At 41.3% G+C, this 19,160-nt stretch overlaps 1 protein-coding gene across 6 annotated transcripts in view; it reads right to left on the reverse strand.

The window, feature by feature from the left end:
* The window catches only part of LOC106585215 (uncharacterized), an 84,683-nt gene that overhangs the window by 52,120 nt on the left and 13,403 nt on the right, over nucleotides 1-19,160 (reverse strand). For 3 of the 6 annotated variants that reach the window (XM_045710815.1, XM_045710810.1, XM_045710804.1), the window contains exons 5-41: nucleotides 18,356-18,443; nucleotides 17,037-17,180; nucleotides 16,635-16,837; nucleotides 15,069-15,193; nucleotides 14,185-14,303; nucleotides 13,479-13,655; nucleotides 13,316-13,347; nucleotides 13,097-13,194; nucleotides 12,957-12,976; nucleotides 12,832-12,853; nucleotides 12,664-12,691; nucleotides 10,361-10,445; nucleotides 9,967-10,113; nucleotides 9,547-9,758; nucleotides 8,709-8,809; nucleotides 8,499-8,617; nucleotides 8,227-8,403; nucleotides 8,089-8,120; nucleotides 7,878-7,975; nucleotides 7,747-7,769; nucleotides 7,479-7,500; nucleotides 7,347-7,374; nucleotides 7,118-7,202; nucleotides 6,837-6,983; nucleotides 6,524-6,735; nucleotides 5,565-5,665; nucleotides 5,355-5,473; nucleotides 4,964-5,140; nucleotides 4,816-4,847; nucleotides 4,573-4,670; nucleotides 4,440-4,468; nucleotides 4,269-4,290; nucleotides 4,121-4,148; nucleotides 3,759-3,843; nucleotides 3,175-3,321; nucleotides 1,788-1,999; nucleotides 1,365-1,465 (exon numbers count right to left, since the gene is read on the reverse strand). In XM_045710815.1, coding sequence (XP_045566771.1) covers nucleotides 1,365-1,465; nucleotides 1,788-1,999; nucleotides 3,175-3,321; nucleotides 3,759-3,843; nucleotides 4,121-4,148; nucleotides 4,269-4,290; nucleotides 4,440-4,468; nucleotides 4,573-4,670; nucleotides 4,816-4,847; nucleotides 4,964-5,140; nucleotides 5,355-5,473; nucleotides 5,565-5,665; nucleotides 6,524-6,735; nucleotides 6,837-6,983; nucleotides 7,118-7,202; nucleotides 7,347-7,374; nucleotides 7,479-7,500; nucleotides 7,747-7,769; nucleotides 7,878-7,975; nucleotides 8,089-8,120; nucleotides 8,227-8,403; nucleotides 8,499-8,617; nucleotides 8,709-8,809; nucleotides 9,547-9,758; nucleotides 9,967-10,113; nucleotides 10,361-10,445; nucleotides 12,664-12,691; nucleotides 12,832-12,853; nucleotides 12,957-12,976; nucleotides 13,097-13,194; nucleotides 13,316-13,347; nucleotides 13,479-13,655; nucleotides 14,185-14,303; nucleotides 15,069-15,193; nucleotides 16,635-16,837; nucleotides 17,037-17,180; nucleotides 18,356-18,443 — 3,695 coding nt within the window. Of the gene's footprint in view, nucleotides 1-1,364; nucleotides 1,466-1,787; nucleotides 2,000-3,174; nucleotides 3,322-3,758; nucleotides 3,844-4,120; nucleotides 4,149-4,268; nucleotides 4,291-4,439; nucleotides 4,469-4,572; nucleotides 4,671-4,815; nucleotides 4,848-4,963; nucleotides 5,141-5,354; nucleotides 5,474-5,564; nucleotides 5,666-6,523; nucleotides 6,736-6,836; nucleotides 6,984-7,117; nucleotides 7,203-7,346; nucleotides 7,375-7,478; nucleotides 7,501-7,746; nucleotides 7,770-7,877; nucleotides 7,976-8,088; nucleotides 8,121-8,226; nucleotides 8,404-8,498; nucleotides 8,618-8,708; nucleotides 8,810-9,546; nucleotides 9,759-9,966; nucleotides 10,114-10,360; nucleotides 10,446-12,663; nucleotides 12,692-12,831; nucleotides 12,854-12,956; nucleotides 12,977-13,096; nucleotides 13,195-13,315; nucleotides 13,348-13,478; nucleotides 13,656-14,184; nucleotides 14,304-15,068; nucleotides 15,194-16,634; nucleotides 16,838-17,036; nucleotides 17,181-18,158; nucleotides 18,225-18,355; nucleotides 18,444-19,160 lie in introns of those variants that run through there. The other 3 variants (XM_045710821.1, XM_045710830.1, XM_045710825.1) reach the window with 3 other exon arrangements.

Genomic DNA, 19,160 nt, shown 5'->3' on the forward strand with positions numbered 1-19,160 from the left:
TATCTCTCCTTTCTGGGGAGGTTCCCATTGCTTGGAAGGCAGCTACAGTTCATCCTTTATTTAAAGGGGGAGATCAAGCTGATTCTAACTGTTATAGGCCTATTTCTATTTTCCCTTGTTTATCAAAAGTGTTGGAAAAACTTGTCAATAATCAACTGACTGACTTTCTTGATGTCTATAGTATTCTCTCTGGTATGCAATCTGGTTTTCGCTCAGGTTATGGAAGTGTCACTGCAACCTTAAAGGTCCTCAATGATGTCACCAATGCCCTTGATTGTAAACAATATTGTGCTGCTATTTTTATTGACTAGGCAAAAGCTTTTGATACGGTAGACCATTCCATTCTTGTGGGCCGGCTAAGGAGTATTGGTGTCTCTGAGGGGGTCTTTGGCCTGGTTTGCTAACTACCTCTCTCAAAGAGTGCAGTGTATAAAGTCAGAACATCTGCTGTCTCAGTCACTGCCTGTTACCAAGGGAGTACCCCAAGGCTCGATCCTAGGCCCCACGCTCTTCTCAATTTACATCAACTACTTAGCTCAGGCAGTAGGAAGCTCTCTCATCCATTTATATACAGATGATACAGTCTTATACTCAGCTGGCCCCTCCCAAGATTTTGTGTTAAATGCTCTAGAACAAAACTTTCTTAGTGTCCAACAAGCTTTCTCTACCCTTAACCTTGTTCTGAACACCTCCAAAACAAAGGTCATGTGGTTTGGCAAGAAGAATGCCCCTCTTCCCAAAGGTGTTATTACTACCTCTGAGGGTTTAGAGCTTGACGTAGTCACCTCATACAAGTACTTGGGAGTATGGCTAGACGGTGCACTGTCCTTCTCTCAGCGCATATCAAAGCTGCAGGCTAAAGTTAAATCTGGTTTACTCTATTGTAATCGCTCCTCTTTCACCCCAGCTGCCAAACTAACCCTGATTCAGATGACCATCCTACCCATGCTAGATTACGGAGACATAATTTATAGATCGTTAGGTAAGGGTGCACTTGAGCGGCTAGATGTTCTTTACCATTCGGCCATCAGATTTGCCAACTATGCTCCTTATAGGACACAGCACTGCACTCTATACTCCTCTGTAAACTGGTCATCATTGTATACCCGTCGCAAGACCCACTGTGTTGTCTCTGTTGTTGTGATGAGTGTTTTGTCCTATATTTATATTGTATTTATTTGTTATTTTTAATCTCAGGCCCCCATCCCTGCAGGAGTCCTTTTGCCTTTTGGTAGCCCATCATTGTAAATAACAATTTGTTCTTCACTGACTTGCCTAGTTAAATAAAAAGAAAATAAACAAACTCATGAAAAAAACGTTGTGACAGCTGATCAAAAACAAACATCCAATCAGCTGATGATTACCTGTTGTGGATCGAGACAGGAAGGGGACGACCAGCTCCTTCAGAACCAGCTGCTGCTGCTCTAGGGTCATGTGATCAAACTGGGCTCCAAACTCCTTCACCCTGAAAGTGATACGTGAGTAATGTGTATAAGTTCCTTATAACTTATACACACACTAACATTTAAGGGACATAACATTATGAGGACCTAATACCTACATTATGAGGACCTAATACCTACATTATGAGGACCTAATACCTACATTATGAGGACCTAATACCTACATTATGAGGACCTAATACCTACCTTATGAGGACCTAATACCTACATTACGAGGACCTAATACCTATGTTACAAGGATCTAACTTTGTGAGGAACCAATGGCTACTTTATGACAACCTGACACACTAAGAAAGGTCCTAAACCCAAATAGTAACCACTTACACAGCTTGGTAAGAGTCACAGCTGAGGTTCTTGGTGCTGAGGCAGTGCAGAAACCCTCCTGATGCAGACGGCAGGAACAGTCTCAGACGCCCAGAGAACCACTTCCTGATGACGTCACTGTCTCTCAGCTGATCCTCAGTCAGTCTGTTGACCCGGATCTCTCCAATCACATCCAGCGCCTGGGATACTGCTGGGCCAATCACAGGCTTGGACTGGGGAGGAAGAGATGTGATTGGTTAGAATTTCCAAGATGGAGTCTTTGTATGCTACTCCTATATTAAAAGGCGTTGGTTAATCTTGGATTTAGCATACTTTATTCTATGGCTAATAGAGATGTAACGATTCACCCATAACGGTGCACTGTCGGTTCCCTGTTCAAATGTTTACGATACTAGTGTATCGGTCCGCGGGAGCCCAAACCGATCCAAATTATACATGCATCGGTCAGAAAACCGATTAGAAAGTTACAAATCACTGGTTCACTAATGTGTTTTATTCATATTGCTTTATTCTGAAAATACCTCTTATCTGTTGTGACTGAACTGCGTACTCTCCTTCAGTTCAGAAGCCTATCCAACTATCCCTGTTCTAACAGATACATCTACACGGGACTTTCAGAATTCAGATGTTTGTAAAATGGCTTTTGCCATGTCCAATCATAGGCTTTACTGGTTGAGTGTCAACAAATGTAATTTGCTGGGTCATTGTGACCAAATCCATTGTAGACAACTGTGTTTTACTTGAGTTGTGTAGCCTACCGGATTGGGGGTTTCAATCATTCAGATTTGATTTATATTCTTCAGGTTCACCATAATAGTGTTGGTAGTTTTGCTTTAAACAGTCAGTGTATTTGGTACAATTTTAAATGTAACCGTTATTTAACTAGGCAAGTCAATTAAGAACAATTTCTTATTTACCATGACAGCCTACCGGGGAACAATGGGTTAAAAGTCTTGTTCAGGGGCAGAACGACAGATTTTTACCTTGTCAGCTCGAGGATTTGATTCAGCAACCTTTTGGTTACTGGCCCAACGCTTTAACAACTAGGCTACCTGCCGCCCCAGAGTTAATCAGTGGGTGATGCCAGATAAAAAGTGTGAGCCAAAAAGCATAAATTGCCACCACCCCTAATCTGATAGTGGGATGGTAGATGCTCAGTCTGCCCTACGGCTCTCTCAGGTGTACACACCATACGGTCACTCAGCTTAGAGAAGTCATCCCATCAGCTGCAGATACTCATTTAAAATGGAAAATGAATGTGTTCATGTAAACAAATTCTGTAATTCAATTATTTCTCTGACCCCACACACCACATCCTTACCTAAACGTTTCCAACTCTATTTGGAAACTCTTTGGCTAGCCACAATTTTTTCAGAAACAGACGTACCTGGTTGGAGAGAAGTACAAGAGCCTGATCCAGAACTGCAGAAGCTTTAGTGAAGAACAGCTTCCAGGTCTCTTTGGAGTATGTGTTGTTCTCTGATAGTTTACATTTCAGCAGTGTGACCAGGTTCTCAGCTGTGAGGTCTTTCAGCTGAAGGAAAGAGAAGTATTTTAGCCACTATTACTACTTCAGTTGCACATTTTTGGTACATTTTTAAGCAGTGCGGCAGTTGCAGTCCCACTCTTTTCCTATGTTTTTTGCTTTAATGAAGAGGTAGAATCGTTTTTGAAAGACAGGGGAGATGGGGGAGGGGATGAGTCAAAGGGCAGTGGGTCAGATTAGAATCCACGCCGACTCTGACATACATGACACATGGGGGCCGTGGTCAGCGGCTGTAACTGCTTGACCAAACAAGCCACTTTCCATTGTACTTAACATTAACCACCAGTGAATGATTATAATTAATTGAAATGTTAAGTTGAGTTTTTTTCTGTGACTCGTAAATACAGAAAGCCGTAGGCTATAAGCACAAACCCAGTAATCTATAAGTAACAAACATGATTGTCTGAAGACATTTAAACCCATACCTGTGAGCAGGCGTATTGTTTGATGCTGAAGTCACATAGACGTCCCGTTGAGATCCCAGAGTCCAAGAGCTGTTGTAGAGATGAACTATAACACAGGTAAGACAGAAGTATCAGTGTCAAACTCACAACCAACTCTCACAATCAGGATCAGTTTGTTTCAATCACTTGGATGGACTAGGTTTGCAAACTTCTGGGGAGTTTCCCAAAATGCCCAGTTTTGGAAGATTCCAGATAACTTGATTATTTCCTCCTTATTCTTGAAAGTTTCCAACCAGGAATAGAATATATATATATATATGAATTTTGGGACAGTTACAAGAATTTTGCAACCCTAGTCTGGTCTGAATAACGTCTTACTGTACCTGTCAACACTTGCACAGACTCTTGTTGCTGAGAGAGATTTAAAAAAAAAGAATACAGAGCGTTTGATATTGGATTAAATGTGCAGTTCTGGGATAAAGATTGGGGTAGGGTACAGTATCAATTTGTTGTTTACTAAACTAAATTTACCATTGTGCGATGACACTGGACACTGGAAAACAAGAGACACAAAATAATCATTAAGGAAAGTCTCTTAGACGAGTCACATGGTTGTCCATTCCCCCTATTCTAAGTTCAGGGTAATATAAGAAGCATAAAGAACAATCTTGAAACATTTTAATGAGACATGAACTGACTTACCTGTTGGTTAACTGGCACCAGAGCACAATCTGTTCACATGAAAACAAAATACATAGAGATTAAATTGAGTAAAAAAATAAAACATATTATATCTGGAATCTGATTCGAGAAAAAGACAGTGCACCTGACTCACCCATTGGTGCAGATTCTGTGAGGTCATAAACACTGGCCCAGATGATTGGCTCCATCTCTTGAGGTAATGCTGACATGGCTTGGTACAGCCTGACAAAACTGTGGAAAGCCAATACAAAGACAATGCTTTTTAAAAGATTGGTCTCTTTAATCTTTTTACATGAATATAGAGAAGATTTATGTAATCACTAGATCCGCATATCATGGATCGCCTAATCAACCTATTGTCTAAAGTTTGACTTACATGGTCTGGTAGACCGGGCAGCCGACTGGAGTCTGGGGAGAGGATAGATGTTAACATCGCCATATTGAGGCAAGACTACAATGTTTTTTTCAGTTAACTCAAAGACAACATTTCAAGTTTGTTAACTAATAATCTTTGGGATCATTACCACCACAGACAGCCTGGAGAGGTGGTACAAGAACTCAGGGAGTCTCCTCTCCTTTGGTGACTTAGACAGGTAGTCAAACACTGTGTTGATGATGACATCTTTCCCTGGAAGACCAGGAAGAGGCAACACCACCAGCTCTGCAGTCTGCTTTGGAGAGAGAACCTCCAGGGCTGACAACTGGAAGGAGACAGGTGGAAAGAGAGAGATTGTAATGTTCAAAACGCCTCCTCCAACATCAAAAATTGACATTTTAACCTGGGTGAACTGATGTACGAAAACATTACTGATGTACAGACTTAACTACAATGCTTTACAACCCATTTATTGTGTCATTAATAAAATATATGTATGTATAAACAAAGTGGCGTAGTCGGCAGAAAGTGAGACGTACCGGAGAGAAGTCTGTGTTGAGTTTCAACAGGTCGTGGAGGGACAGCAGGACTGAAAACCGCCCCAAGTTCTTCTGCAGCCAGTCCACACTGCTGTTAGAGTTGGACACACAGCCAGAGTCTGGAAGGAGGAGACCAATTGGTTAAGGCCAAACATTAAATGAAGTTGAGGAACAGATTGCTGCTTTTACTCTAGTTGCTATCTTCCAAACCTGAGGAGTTTTTGGTCAGGAAGGGCTGGATGAAGTATTTGACCACCAGCTCTTGTCTCATCTGGTCCATTTGGTCAAATTGATTGCTGAACTCCCTCAGTCTGTGAGAAAGGAAATATAAATCATTAAGCCTCTAGCTACGAGGTCCACGCGGGACCTCTACCGGGAGCATCTTCCTAGTAATGTCGCTCTAGCGTTTGAACGGTTTGAGCAGGACATCGATAGAAGGGAAGAGGACGACTGCGCCTGAATCTGCTCAGATTGACAGGAGAAAATGAATTGAAAGCAATAATGACCTCTTCTTCTACACAGAAGTTCATGCACATTTATTGCCTAAAGATCTTCCCTGATGTTTTCCTGACCTTTGCAATATATTTCTGCTGCATTTCCAACACTTTAAACCACACTTCCTTCTGACTGAAATTTGGCATTACCCATTTTGACATATCATATGTGATATTTAGTGCTTCCACTGAGGTAATGGCAGTAAGGCACACTTCTAATGTTTCATCAAATACTTATTTGACATGTGTTTCAGATACCCCTAGATGTTCTTAAATAAATAATGAAAATGCTTGATGGTCCATTTCTTTACTATCTTAAAACGTATGATGTGTTAGGGCAGTAAATATCATTGAGAAAACGCATCGTTTCTACAGGCTTAACCCTCTGGGTGCGACGTCCTTAACGGTGGGTTAACCCATGACCCCAACCCATGATTTATTCCCTTGTGTTTGAAATAGAAATATCCAGGAAATTGTATTGGATTCCTCTCAGTCAGCTGAACGCACCAATATCCGCTACTAATTGCTGGGACAAACAGAGTCCCCTCTCGAGGGGTATTTTCAAGACGACATGGTATATAAAATATTCTTTGATATACCACTGTCAAATGTTGTATAGCTTATGAGGACCTAAATTATGAGGACCTAGTGTTACGAGGCGGTTATAAAACATACATCTGTTGATACGTATCACAGCTGAGGTTCTTGGTGCTGAGGCAGTGCAGAAACCCTCCTGATGCAAACGGCAGGAACAGTCTCAGACGCCCAGAGAACCACTTCCTGATGACATCACTGTCTCTCAGCTGATCCTCAGTCAGCCTGTTAACCCGGATCTCTCCAATCACATCCAGTGCCTGGGATACTGCTGGGCCAATCACAGGTTTGGACTGGGGAGCAAGAGATGTGATTGGTCATTCAGAAAAAGAACAACACACTGCAACCTTGCCCTTGATCACCAGAGTTAAGGAAAGTTGATTTATATTCTCACCATATTGGAGAACATGTCCAGAGCTTGGTCTAAGACAGAGGTCAGTTTGGTGAGGATAACCTTCCAGGTCTTTTTAGAGTGAGAGGAGTTGCCAGGCAGTTTACATTTCAGAAGAGACACCAGGTGTTCTGCAGTGAAGTCTGTCAGCTTTGAGAGAGAAGAACAGATGATATGGAGTCAATGAATGAATACATGTAGAGGTTTTTCTCTACCTTGGTATCTCTACAGTATCTCTTTGTCTCTCATACACTAGAATCACGGCCATAGTGGAAATATCTCACCAATGCACAGGCATACTCCTCCAGGGAAAAGTTACACGGCACGTTCGCTGTATTTGATGTCGCCAAATAACTTTGTAGTGAATCACTGTAGAAGTATCAAATAGAACAAACGGTCATATCACTGATAACATTTTTTACATTTTACATTTTACATTTTACATTAACCATAAGAGGCTACTAAATGGATTAAGACCAGGTAGATCTTAGATACAGGTGATAAACTTGTTACCTGGCATTTCCTTCACAGACTCTGCTATCTGCAGAAAAAGAGAAATACATGTTTAGTTTTAGAATCTCATGCAGCAATATATACGGTACAGTAGGTATCAAATCTGTTGTTGCTGTCAGAGAAAACACTTACCGTTCGCTGGTGTTATTGGACACTGAAAAAGACATGAGGTATTATATTACAAAGGTATCAATAATAATGGGCCTTTCATTACAGTGGTCAATTACAGTAGTTACATTACTTCATTACAGTAGTCAATTACAGTAGTTACATTACTTCATTACAATAGTCAATTACAGTAGTTACATTACTTCATTACAGTAGTCAATTACAATAGTTACATTACTTCATTGCAGTAGTCAATGAAAGATATAATAATAAAAAAGAGATTCAGCCTCACCTTCATATTCATCGGCAAGCAATCTGTCATCAAAAGTTAGAAAATGCATTGAAAAAAAGTCAATTGATATATTATTTTAATAATCGTATTCATGTTAAAATAGTCAGCGTGGTTAATGAAGGATGACTGACCTTCTGGAGCGGTCTGCATCAGGTTGTCTATAATGGCCTGAATGACTGGTTCCATCTCTTGAGGTACAGACGGTAAGGCCTGGTACAGACGCTCAAAGCTGAGACAGACACAGACAACAGATATGTCAAAGTGTAGTAGTGATTTGTGGTTTTACAAGATCATTAAGATAAATGATCTCTTCATTGTTAGACTTCTGTTGAATCCACTTACATGGTCTTAAAGCTATCGCATGGTAGCATCATCTGAAAAGGACATCAAAGGGCTTCATCAATATAACAACAAGATAAAGCATCAATATCAGTTGAGGTATAAGTTAGAACTTTTGTTTACTAATGTACAAAGTGTTACCTCTTCAGAGAGCCTGATGAGGTAGTACAGGAACTCAGGGAGTTTCCTCTCCTTTGGTGACATAGACAGGTAGTCAAACACTGTGTTGATGATGACAGCTTTCCCTGGAAGACCAGGAAGAGGCAACACCACCAGCTCTGCTGTCTGCTTTGGAGAGAGAACCTCCAGGGCTGACAACTGGAAGAGGGGAGACAAGAAAGTTATCAATACTTGATGAGGACAAATATTTATGTATAATCATTGTGGCGTAGTCGGCAGAAAATGAGACGTACAGGAGAGAAGTCTGTGTTGAATTCTAGCAGGTCCCTGAGGGACACAAGAACTGAGAATGGCCCCAAGTTCTTCTGCAGCCAGTCCACACTGCTGTTAGAGCTGGACACACAGCCAGAGTCTGGAGGCAGGAGACCAATTGGTTAAGGCCAAAGATTAAATGAAGTTGAGGAACAGTTTGCTGCTTTTACCCTAGTTGCTATCTTCCAAACCTGAGGAGTTTTTGGTCAGGAAGGGCTGGATGAAGTATTTGACCACTAGCCCTTGTCTCATCTGGTCCATTTGGTCAAATTGATTGCTGAACTCCCTCAGTCTGTGAGAAAGGAAAGAGAACATACTATCAGCTCGATATGAATCACATTAAACCCTTTACTGCAGTGGGCTAAGTCAGGGTCACAGAGTGTTTCTTGGTGGTCTTAAAGAAATCTTCTTTAAAACAGAAGTATTCGCCTCAAACACGGTTATGGACTTTTAAAAAAAGTACTATGTCAGATATAGAGTTGAAATGTTTTACATTTTGATGTTTCATCCCAATATTACAGTTTATATTAATCACAGAAATCTGAAATGTAATGAAACATTTTGACAGAAAAAACACTGCATTTTTTGCATTCTTTTCTTTCTCTCACCAAATGAGTCCAATAGAGTGCTATTTGGTCATTTGACTGCAGGTAGGGGCTACATGTTATGCATTAATATCAATCTATTAAGGGATACTTTAGGATTTTGGCAATGAGACCCTGTATCTACTTCCCCAGAGTCAGATGAACTTGTGGGCACCATTTTTATGTCTCTGTGTCCGGTATGAAAGAAGTTAGACGTAGTTTCGCCAGCCAATGCTAACTATAGTTACCGCCATGACTGGAAGTCTATAGGTATCTGCATAAACTTCCAGTCATTGACGCTAATGCTAGTTAGCAATTGCCTTAGCAGTAGTCAGCAACTTCCTTCAAACTGCACGCAGAGACATAAAGATGGTATCCAAGAGTTCATCTGACTCTGGAGAAGTAGTTAAATGGTTTCCCAAAGTATCCCTTTAACCATACATACATCTGTTGATACGTGTCACAGCTGAGGTTCTTGGTGCTGAGGCAGTGCAGAAACCCTCCTGATGCAGACGGCAGGAACAGTCTCAGACGCCCAGAGAACCACTTCCTGATGACATCACTGTCTCTCAGCTGATCCTCAGTCAGTCTGTTGACCCGGATCTCTCCAATCACATCTAGCACCTGGGATACTGCTGGGCCAATGACAGGTTTGGACTGGGGAGGAAGAGATCGGTCATTCAATAACAGAACAACAGGGCCACGTTCAGTTGCACAACGCTCTCGAACGTTGCAGATAGAAAACCATGAATATAACCGCCGTGATTCCTACATAGCATATTCCTATGTGAACCTTCCAAAACGTTGCGTCCTGCTGAACGCACCCCACACATTTAAGGAACGTTGATCTACTGTATATTCTCACCATATTGGAGAACATGTCCAGAGCTTGGTCTAAGACAGAGGTCAGTTTGGTGAGGAGAACCTTCCAGGTCTCTTTAGAGTGAGAGGAGTTGCCAGGCAGTTTACATTTCAGAAGAGACACCAGGTGTTCTGCAGTGAAGTCTTTCAGCTTTGAGAGAGAAGAACAGATGTTGTGGAGTCAATGAATGAGTACATGTAGAAGTTTTCTCTACCTTGGTATCTCTACAGTATCTCTTTGTCTCTCATACATTAGAATCACGGCCATAGTGAAAGAATCTCACCGATGCACAGGCATACTCCTCACATTATTAATTACTTAACAAACCAGATCAGCACAATGATATCTATTGGTCCAAGATGAAATATTCGTTTTTACTTTAGAAGCAACTAATTACCTGTGAACAAGCATACTGTTCCAAGCTGAAATTGCATAGAACTTCTGTCATATTCCCCATGTGCAGGTGGTGTTGTAGTGGATAGCTGTGGAGAATTGAAAAGACAGAATTAGCAGAGGTATGTACTAGGGTTGAATGGCGGGAACCCAGTTACAGAGATTTACCGCACAAAACCCCTCCATTTTCCAGGGATAAATAACTGCGAGAAACCGGTAAATTATAATAAATAATTTACAGTTTATGAACAGCATGGCGTGAAATGGAACTGTTAAATTATATGTGATGTCTAAATCGGGCTTCTCTACGGCCTCTGCATGATGAATCATCAACACTCAGGGTGGGGACAGACGGTCCATCTCAGGGTGGGGACAGACGGCCCGTCTCCCATCTCAGGGTGGGGACAGCCGCCCGCTCAGGGTGGGGACAGACGGCCCGTCTCGGGGGTGGGGACATGACAGACGGCCCGTCTCACAGAGGCCCGTCTCGGGTGGGGACAGACGGCCCGTCTCTGGGTGGGGACAGACGGCCCGTCTCGGGGTGGGGACAGACGGCCCGTCTCGGGGTGGGGACAGACGGCCCGTCTCGGGGTGGGGACAGACGGCCCGTCTCGGGTGGGGACAGACGGCCCGTCTCGGGGTGGGGACAGACGGCCCGTCTCTGGGTGGGGACAGACGGCCCGTCTCAGGGTGGGGACAGACGGCCCGTCTCAGGGTGGAGCAGCAGTTCACAATGCATTCACAATCTAGATCTATCATCTCATCATGGTAACTTTTTTTCATGTGACAGGTAGGCCTACATTTGCTGAGGCGCAGCCTATGCTACAGTAATATAAAGACTGAATAAGTATCTAATTTACCCATCTCTATCTGGCTTTCAGGGTCACCTTGTTTTTTAATTGTAAAGATTTTTTTGGTTTGTGGCTGCAGAGTTTAAAACTGCCTATCACTCGAATATCTTCGCTTTAAATCAGTGCACGCGCAACCACTCTCTCGCAGTATCTCTCTCTCTCCATCGACTCCATTCAAATTGCGCGCATCCAAAATAGATCATCCTGTCTAGATTGATATATCGCCCAATATATAGATGTCCTACCCTACCTCTTTCAGGTAATAAATATAATGCAGTATTAGCCTTATTTAGATAACTAATGATGAGTTATGCATAATAAGCTTCTAATTTATAGCCTCTGTCTCTTGCTCAATACGCAAGCACCTGTGCCTCGCCGGCCTCTCCTTAAAAAACTCTTGGAGTCTTCTTGCCGTTTCTTATACCAATAGACTATTCTAAGAGGGACGCAAGCCTCTTGTTTGCTGAACGTTAAATTGAGCAGACAATTGAACTCACAGGTAGTTTGAAAGAAGAGGAACGCGCAATGGCGGTAGGCTAGAGCAGATTAATTCAGAGCCATAACCATTCAATCTTCGTGAAGAGAAGTGAAAGCCTTCTGCATCTAATTCTAGTCCTATATTATTCCAAGAATGTCATTAGAATGATGACGATAAGGACAACAAAACTTATTTCATTTAACTGTTGAAAGTGAGGAAGGAATGAAGCAACAATAGAGAGAGAAAGAGGAGGTAGGCTAATAACATGAAGGGAAATATTACAAAAGGTGTTTATGTGTCAGCCTACTGATTATACAAATAGGCCCGATTATATTTCAAAATTAAAATAAAATTCACTAGTCTATACTTGTAACTTGCACCAGAATCGCATGTTGCCTTCTGCTTTATCATGGTTTGAACGATGTAATTCCAGTCCATATAATACAATACAGTACAGTAATACAGTTCACACTCAAAAAGCCTACTGGAGCAAGTTTCATTTATTTAGCCAACAGAGCATATAGCTAGCTACATCTATGGGCTTTTCTGTTTTTCTGTCGTGCGTAATTTGAAGTAGTCTATATCATACAGGCTATATATTGGATAATGGCACAATCATTTTGACTTTTTGGGGCTCATTAAATGTCGTTAATGTAGGGCTCATAAAATGCATTTAATAAATATAAGGCTCAGGTAGCATCAAGTTTATATTTTCATTGTGATCAAAGATCTAATAAAAATCCGGACATATTTATACGCTTTATAATGCTTTTGAATGACACTTCCGGTTTTGGCAGGAAATACTGGGTCCCCCGGGAGAAAAGTGATTTATTCTCAGGATGGAACATTTGTAAAATACCGGAAAATATGAAACCCTAGTATGTACAGTAGCCGACTAGCTATAATGTTAGCTAAGCATTAGCACGTTAGCACTAGAACAACAGCACCTAGCATAAATGTAATGTGATGTATCCATACCTGTTGACTCCAGCACAGACTCTGGTATCTGTTGATGGTCACAGATGAAAGAGATGAGTATGTTTCTTGTAATTTATTTGTTTCAGACAAATGTACAGTATATCTGTATCTTATTACCCGATAGCACTGTTAAATACAGATATGTAAATATATGCAAATAAAACTTACAATTAAATGGTGTTGATGGGCACTGAAAATTAAACAGTTATTAAATTACAATTGGGATGTTTTGAAATTACAATATTAATCTTTTCCTAACGTATTTCAATGTATTCAATATATTTTCTGCTTACCTGTTCAACCAATCCACAACCTGACCAAACAAACAAACACATGTGGTAAACAACAGGGTATGATGGGAAATATGTGTGAGGATTTATTTAGACCATAAACAACATGAAGGCTTGATGAAAAGATTATAAGTGTGACTGACCTTCTGGAGCGGTCTGCATCAGGTTGTCTATGTTGGCCCAGACGACTGGCTCCATCTCTGGAGGTACAGACGATACGGCCTGGTACAGACGCTCAAAGCTGAGACAGACACAACGAGGAAGTTAACATAATAAACCACTGCATTTCACAGAACAGAGGTTCAACATTGCTTGTGTTTCAAAGAGCCAGAGCTTCAGTTCTCCCATGTAGTCTAACTTACATGATTTTGTACGATTTGCAGGGCATTGTTATCTGAAACAAAACATTATGAAAGAGTTTATTTATAATGGTGAAAAGGTGTTTTTCAGGTTGTCGTATCCTGCCTCAAAATGTTGGGTCGCATTGTTAGGCTAGCTCATTGTTGACCAGTAGAGCTGTGTTACCTCCGCAGACAGCCTTATGAGGTGGTACAGGAAGTCAGGGAGTTTCCTCTCCTTTGGTGACTCAGTCAGGTAGTCAAACACTGTGTTGATGATGACAGCTTTCCCTGGAAGACCAGGAAGAGGCAACACCACCAGCTCTGCAGTCTGCTTTGGAGAGAGAACCTCCAGGGCTGACAACTGGAAGGAGAGAGACAAGAAGGTTATTAAACATTAGATTCAGTTTCTCTATTAAATGTTAGAAACATAACAATTGCTGATATGATGACTCAATATAATCACTGAATACATAATAATCAAAATATCTATGTACTGTATAATCATGGGCCGCATAGTGAAGGAAAAGCAGCCAACAAGTGCTCAGCCTATGTGGGAACTTCTTCAAGACTGTTGGAAAAGCATTCCAGGTGAAGCTGGTTGAGAGAATGCCAAGAGTGTGCAAAGCTGTCATGTCATCAAGGCAAAGGGTGGCTATATAAAATATATTTTGATTTGTTTAACACTTTTCATGGTAACTACATGATTCCATATGTGTTATTTCATAGTTTTGATTTCTTCACTATTATTCTACAATGTAGAACATTTTTAAAATAAAGAAAAACCCTTGAATGAGTAGGTGTGTCCAAAATTCTGACCGGTAGTGTATATACAGTATAAACATGGTGGTGCAGTCAAACGACATTGAAACGTACATGACTCTCATACTTACAGCAGAGAAATTACCATTTAGATCATAGAAATCCCTCAGAGGAGCGAATGCAGAGAATCCACCAAAGTTCTTGATCAGCCAGTCTGCACTGCTACTGGCTGAAGAGATGCACTGTGGGTCTGAGGATTGAAACAGTGAAGGGATATCAGTATATCAGAGGCCATTTTCGGGTTATAATGATTTCTCTTTCATTTAATAGTAATAATCAATATGCAGTGGGACTGCGACTGCTGAAGATCACATGACAAGAGTCTGAAGCTTGCCACCATAGAGTTGTATAGAGATCGCAACGTTGTATCTATGAGCGCACGGGCAGCGCCATTGAGGCCATCTCCATTTTGAAGTAGTACATTTTTTCTTCTATTACTTCTATGTGTTGGTAAACAAACTGAAAGGGTTTATACTTAATTTTTTATCTAACCCTTATTTTACCAGGTAAAGGTGACTGAGAACACATTCAGATTTACAGCAACAACCTGGGGAATAGTTACAGGGGAGAGGAAGGGGGGATGAATGAACCAATTGGAAGCTGGGGATGAGTAGGTGGCCATGATGGTATGAGAGCCAGATTGGGAATTTAGCCAGGACACCGGGGTTAATACCCCTACTCTTACAATAAGTGCCGTGGGATATTTTAGTGGCCACAGAAAGTCAGGACTCCGCTTTAACATCCCATCCGAAAGACGGCTCCCTACACAGGGCAATGTCCCCAAACACTGCCCTGGGGCATTGGGATATTTTTTAGACCAGAGGAAAGAGTATATTAGCCATATACCACAAACCCCCGAGGTGAATTATTGCTATTATAAACTGCTTACCAACGTAATTAGAGTAGTAAAAAATAAACGGTTTTGCCTGGAGAACTGATCAATCAGAACTCTTACCTGAGGAGTTGTGATTCAACAGGAAGGGCAACAGGAATTGTTTGTAGATCATGTGACCGTGCATTTCATACATCTGCTCGTCCTCCTGGTCCATCAGCTTAATTTGTTCACTCAGCTCCCCCACACTGTGGAACCATAAATATATTATTATTAGTGTTAGGTTAGGTTAGGTTTAGTGTTACTCACAGGGCTTGCTATATGTATTAGTGTTAGGTTATGTTTAGTGTTCATACTCACAAGGCTTGGTAGATGTATTAGTGTTAGGTTAGGTTTAGTGTTCATACTCACAAGGCTTGGTAGATGTATTAGTGTTAGGTTAGGTTAGGTTTAGTGTTACTCACAGGGCTTGGTAGATGTATTAGTGTTAGGTTAGGTTAGGTTCAGTGTTACTCACAAGGCTTGGTAGATGTATTAGTGTTAGGTTAGGTTAGGTTCAGTGTTACTCACAAGGCTTGGTAGATGTATTAGTGTTAGGTTAGGTTAGGTTTAGTGTTACTCACAAGGCTTGGTAGATGTATTAGTGTTAGGTTAGGTTAGGTTAGGTTCAGTGTTACTCACAAGGCTTGGTAGATGTATTAGTGTTAGGTTAGGTTAGGTTCAGTGTTATTCACAAGGCTTGGTAGATGTATTAGTGTTAGGTTAGGTTAGGTTTAGTGTTACTCACAAGGCTTGGTAGATGTATTAGTGTTAGGTTAGGTTTAGTGTTCATACTCACAAGGCTTGGTAGATGTATTAGTGTTAGGTTAGGCTAGGTTTAGTGTTATTCACAAGGCTTGGTAGATGTATTAGTGTTAGGTTAGGTTAGGTTTAGTGTTACTCACAAGGCTTGGTAGATGTATTAGTGTTAGGTTAGGTTAGGTTCAGTGTTACTCACAGGGCTTGGTAGATGTATTAGTGTTAGGTTAGGTTAGGTTAGGTTCAGTGTTACTCACAAGGCTTGGTAGATGTATTAGTGTTAGGTTAGGTTAGGTTCAGTGTTACTCACAAGGCTTGGTAGATGTATTAGTGTTAGGTTAGGCTAGATTTAGTGTTATTCACAAGGCTTGGTAGATGTATTAGTGTTAGGTTAGGTTAGGTTTAGTGTTACTCACAAGGCTTGGTAGATGTATTAGTGTTAGGTTAGGTTTAGTGTTCATACTCACAAGGCTTGGTAGATGTATTAGTGTTAGGTTAGGCTAGGTTTAGTGTTATTCACAAGGCTTGGTAGATGTATTAGTGTTAGGTTATGTTAGGTTTAGTGTTACTCACAAGGCTTGGTAGATGTATTAGTGTTAGGTTAGGTTTAGTGTTCATACTCACAAGGCTTGGTAGATGTATTAGTGTTAGGTTAGGCTAGATTTAGTGTTACTCACAAGGCTTGGTAGATGTATTAGTGTTAGGTTAGGTTAGGTTGGTTCAGTGTTATTCACAAGGCTTGGTAGATGTATTAGTGTTAGGTTATGTTAGGTTTAGTGTTATTCACAAGGCTTGGTAGATGTATTAGTGTTAGGTTAGGTTTAGTGTTCATACTCACAAGGCTTGGTAGATGTATTAGTGTTAGGTTAGGCTAGGTTTAGTGTTACTCACAGGGCTTGGTAGACGGGGCAGGTGAAGTTCTTGGTGCTGAGGCAGGAGAGAAGGCTGGGAGGGACGGAGGGAAGCAGGGGCTTCAGTTTGATCTGGAACCAGAGCCTGATGAAGTCTGGGTCGTTGAGATTCTCCTGGGTCAGAGCCTTGGAGTCTGCCTGGCCAAACACCTCCTGGAAGTGGAGCGCCACCTCACTGAAGTTCTGTATGGGGAAGGTAAAATCTTAAACATTGTCTAATTCATTTTGTGAGATCAGCAGCATAACTCTATAGTGTACATATTATGGTAAATGACCATTTAAGTTATAATTAATTCCACACTTAACATTCTGTCCAAATTTTTAAGACCTCAAATATGATCTAATGTCCAAATAAGTCCCCTAATGATTGGTTGAGGCTTACCGCGGTGGAGAACTTCTGGACCAATGAGTTGAGCCGCCCCGTCAGCTCCACGACCAGACGCATAATAGTCTCCTCGGACATCGTCAAGTTGCTACGGGCAACACAGTGCAGGACGCGCGCCACTTTCTCCACAGCATTGGTCAACTAGAGCAAGAGAGAGGGACAGATGGAAAGATTATATTGTTCTCATAACTATTTTTGTTGTAATTGCTGTTAATATTATTACCGCTATTAACGTTATCCTTATTATTCCATTATTAATGTCTTATTTGACCATCGTTGATAGATTAGATTGATGATTAGATGAGTTTATTAGTCACATAGACAGGGTAGCAGATGTAATCGCAGGGTACAGTGAAATTCTTATACTCCGAGCTCCAACAGTGCAGGTCCAAAAAAAAAAAATCACTTTGACAATGTAAGTGTTTTTCACTTTTCCACGTCAACAAAGTATATTGAATTGAATTGTTGTTTTGAATTTAACTGAAAGAGATCACGCGAGAACGAGATGTTGAGAGGTTGTCATGACATGCAGTCACCAGTAGGTGTCTCTGTACTCCTCTAATTCTATCTATATCAGTCAGAGGTCTACCGAATCCTCGGTATAAAACACAGGCCGTTGAACTAATATAACAGCTATCTCCATAGCAGCTATCTCCATAGCAGCTATCTCCATGCCGTGTTCCAGCATGATTTTTATTCCTTTCTTTTTATTTAACTAGGCAAGTCAGTTAAGAACAAATTCTTATTTACAATGATTACATTTCAGACCCATGCCAGATCTCACAACGCCTGGATAGGTGTTTAATGTATCAGCTAACCCCATCATATGATATAGTCATGCGATGTCCAACTGCTCTGTTGATGACACGGCACACAACCATAGGTTGATGCAAGCAAATCACATCCCGCCGTGGTCGGGAGTCCAATAGGGCGGTGCACAATTGGCCCAGCGTCGTCCGGGTTTGGCCGAAGTAGGCCGTCATTGTAAATAAGAATTTGTTCTTAACTGATTTGCCTAGTTAAATAAAGGTTAAATAAAAAAATTACATAAAAAAAGATGCAATGCAACGCGGCCTGGAAAGCAACTGATGTGAACTATAGATGGCTGTAGCTACTCACCCCACATGACCTCTCCTCTAGGGTGATGCTACATACGTCAAGGGGCATAGTGTCATGATATAGATGACCTCTCCTCTAGGGTGATGCTACATACGTCAAGGGGCATAGTGTCATGATATAGATGACCTCTCCTCTAGGGTGATGCTACATACGTCAAGGGGCATAGTGTCATGATATAGATGGCTGTAGCTACTCACCCCACATGATCTCTCCTCTAGGGTGATGCTACATACGTCAAGGGGCATAGTGTCATTGTCCATGCTGTCCATATCTGAGTTCAGGTAGCTACGGAGACAGAGATAGATACAGAGACATAGTAGAGACAGTTAACATAGAACACAACACAGATCGTTGGTAACGGTCAGTAAATATCATGATCAGTGACTTTCTTGCATCAGCTATGGTACTATGTTTGGTACTAGCTACATCTGGGAGTATGGTACTATGTTTGGTACTAGCTACATCGGGGAGTATGGTACTATGTTGGACAAGTTTGGTACTAGCTACATCTGGGAGTATGGTACTATGTTGGACATGTTTGGTACTAGCTACATCTGGGAGTATGGTACTATGTTTGGTACTAACTACATCTGGGAGTATGGTACTATGTTGGACATGTTTGGTACTAGCTACATCTGGGAGTATGGTACTATGTTTGGTACTAGCTACATCGGGGAGTATGGTACTATGTTGGACAAGTTTGGTACTAGCTACATCTGGGAGTATGGTACTATGTTTGGTACTAACTACATCTGGGAGTATGGTACTATGTTTGGTACTAACTACATCTGGGAGTATGGTACTATGTTTGGTACTAACTACATCTGGGAGTATGGTACTATGTTTGGTACTAACTACATCTGGGAGTATGGTACTATGTTCGACATGTTTGGTACTAGCTACATCTGGGAGTATGGTACTATGTTTGGTACTAGCTACATCTGGAAGTATGGTACTATATTGGACATGTTTGGTGCTAGCTACATCTGGGAGTATGGAACT

This window comes from Salmo salar, chromosome ssa02 (genome assembly GCF_905237065.1).
Source record: "Salmo salar chromosome ssa02, Ssal_v3.1, whole genome shotgun sequence".
Lineage (NCBI taxonomy): Eukaryota > Metazoa > Chordata > Actinopteri > Salmoniformes > Salmonidae > Salmo > Salmo salar.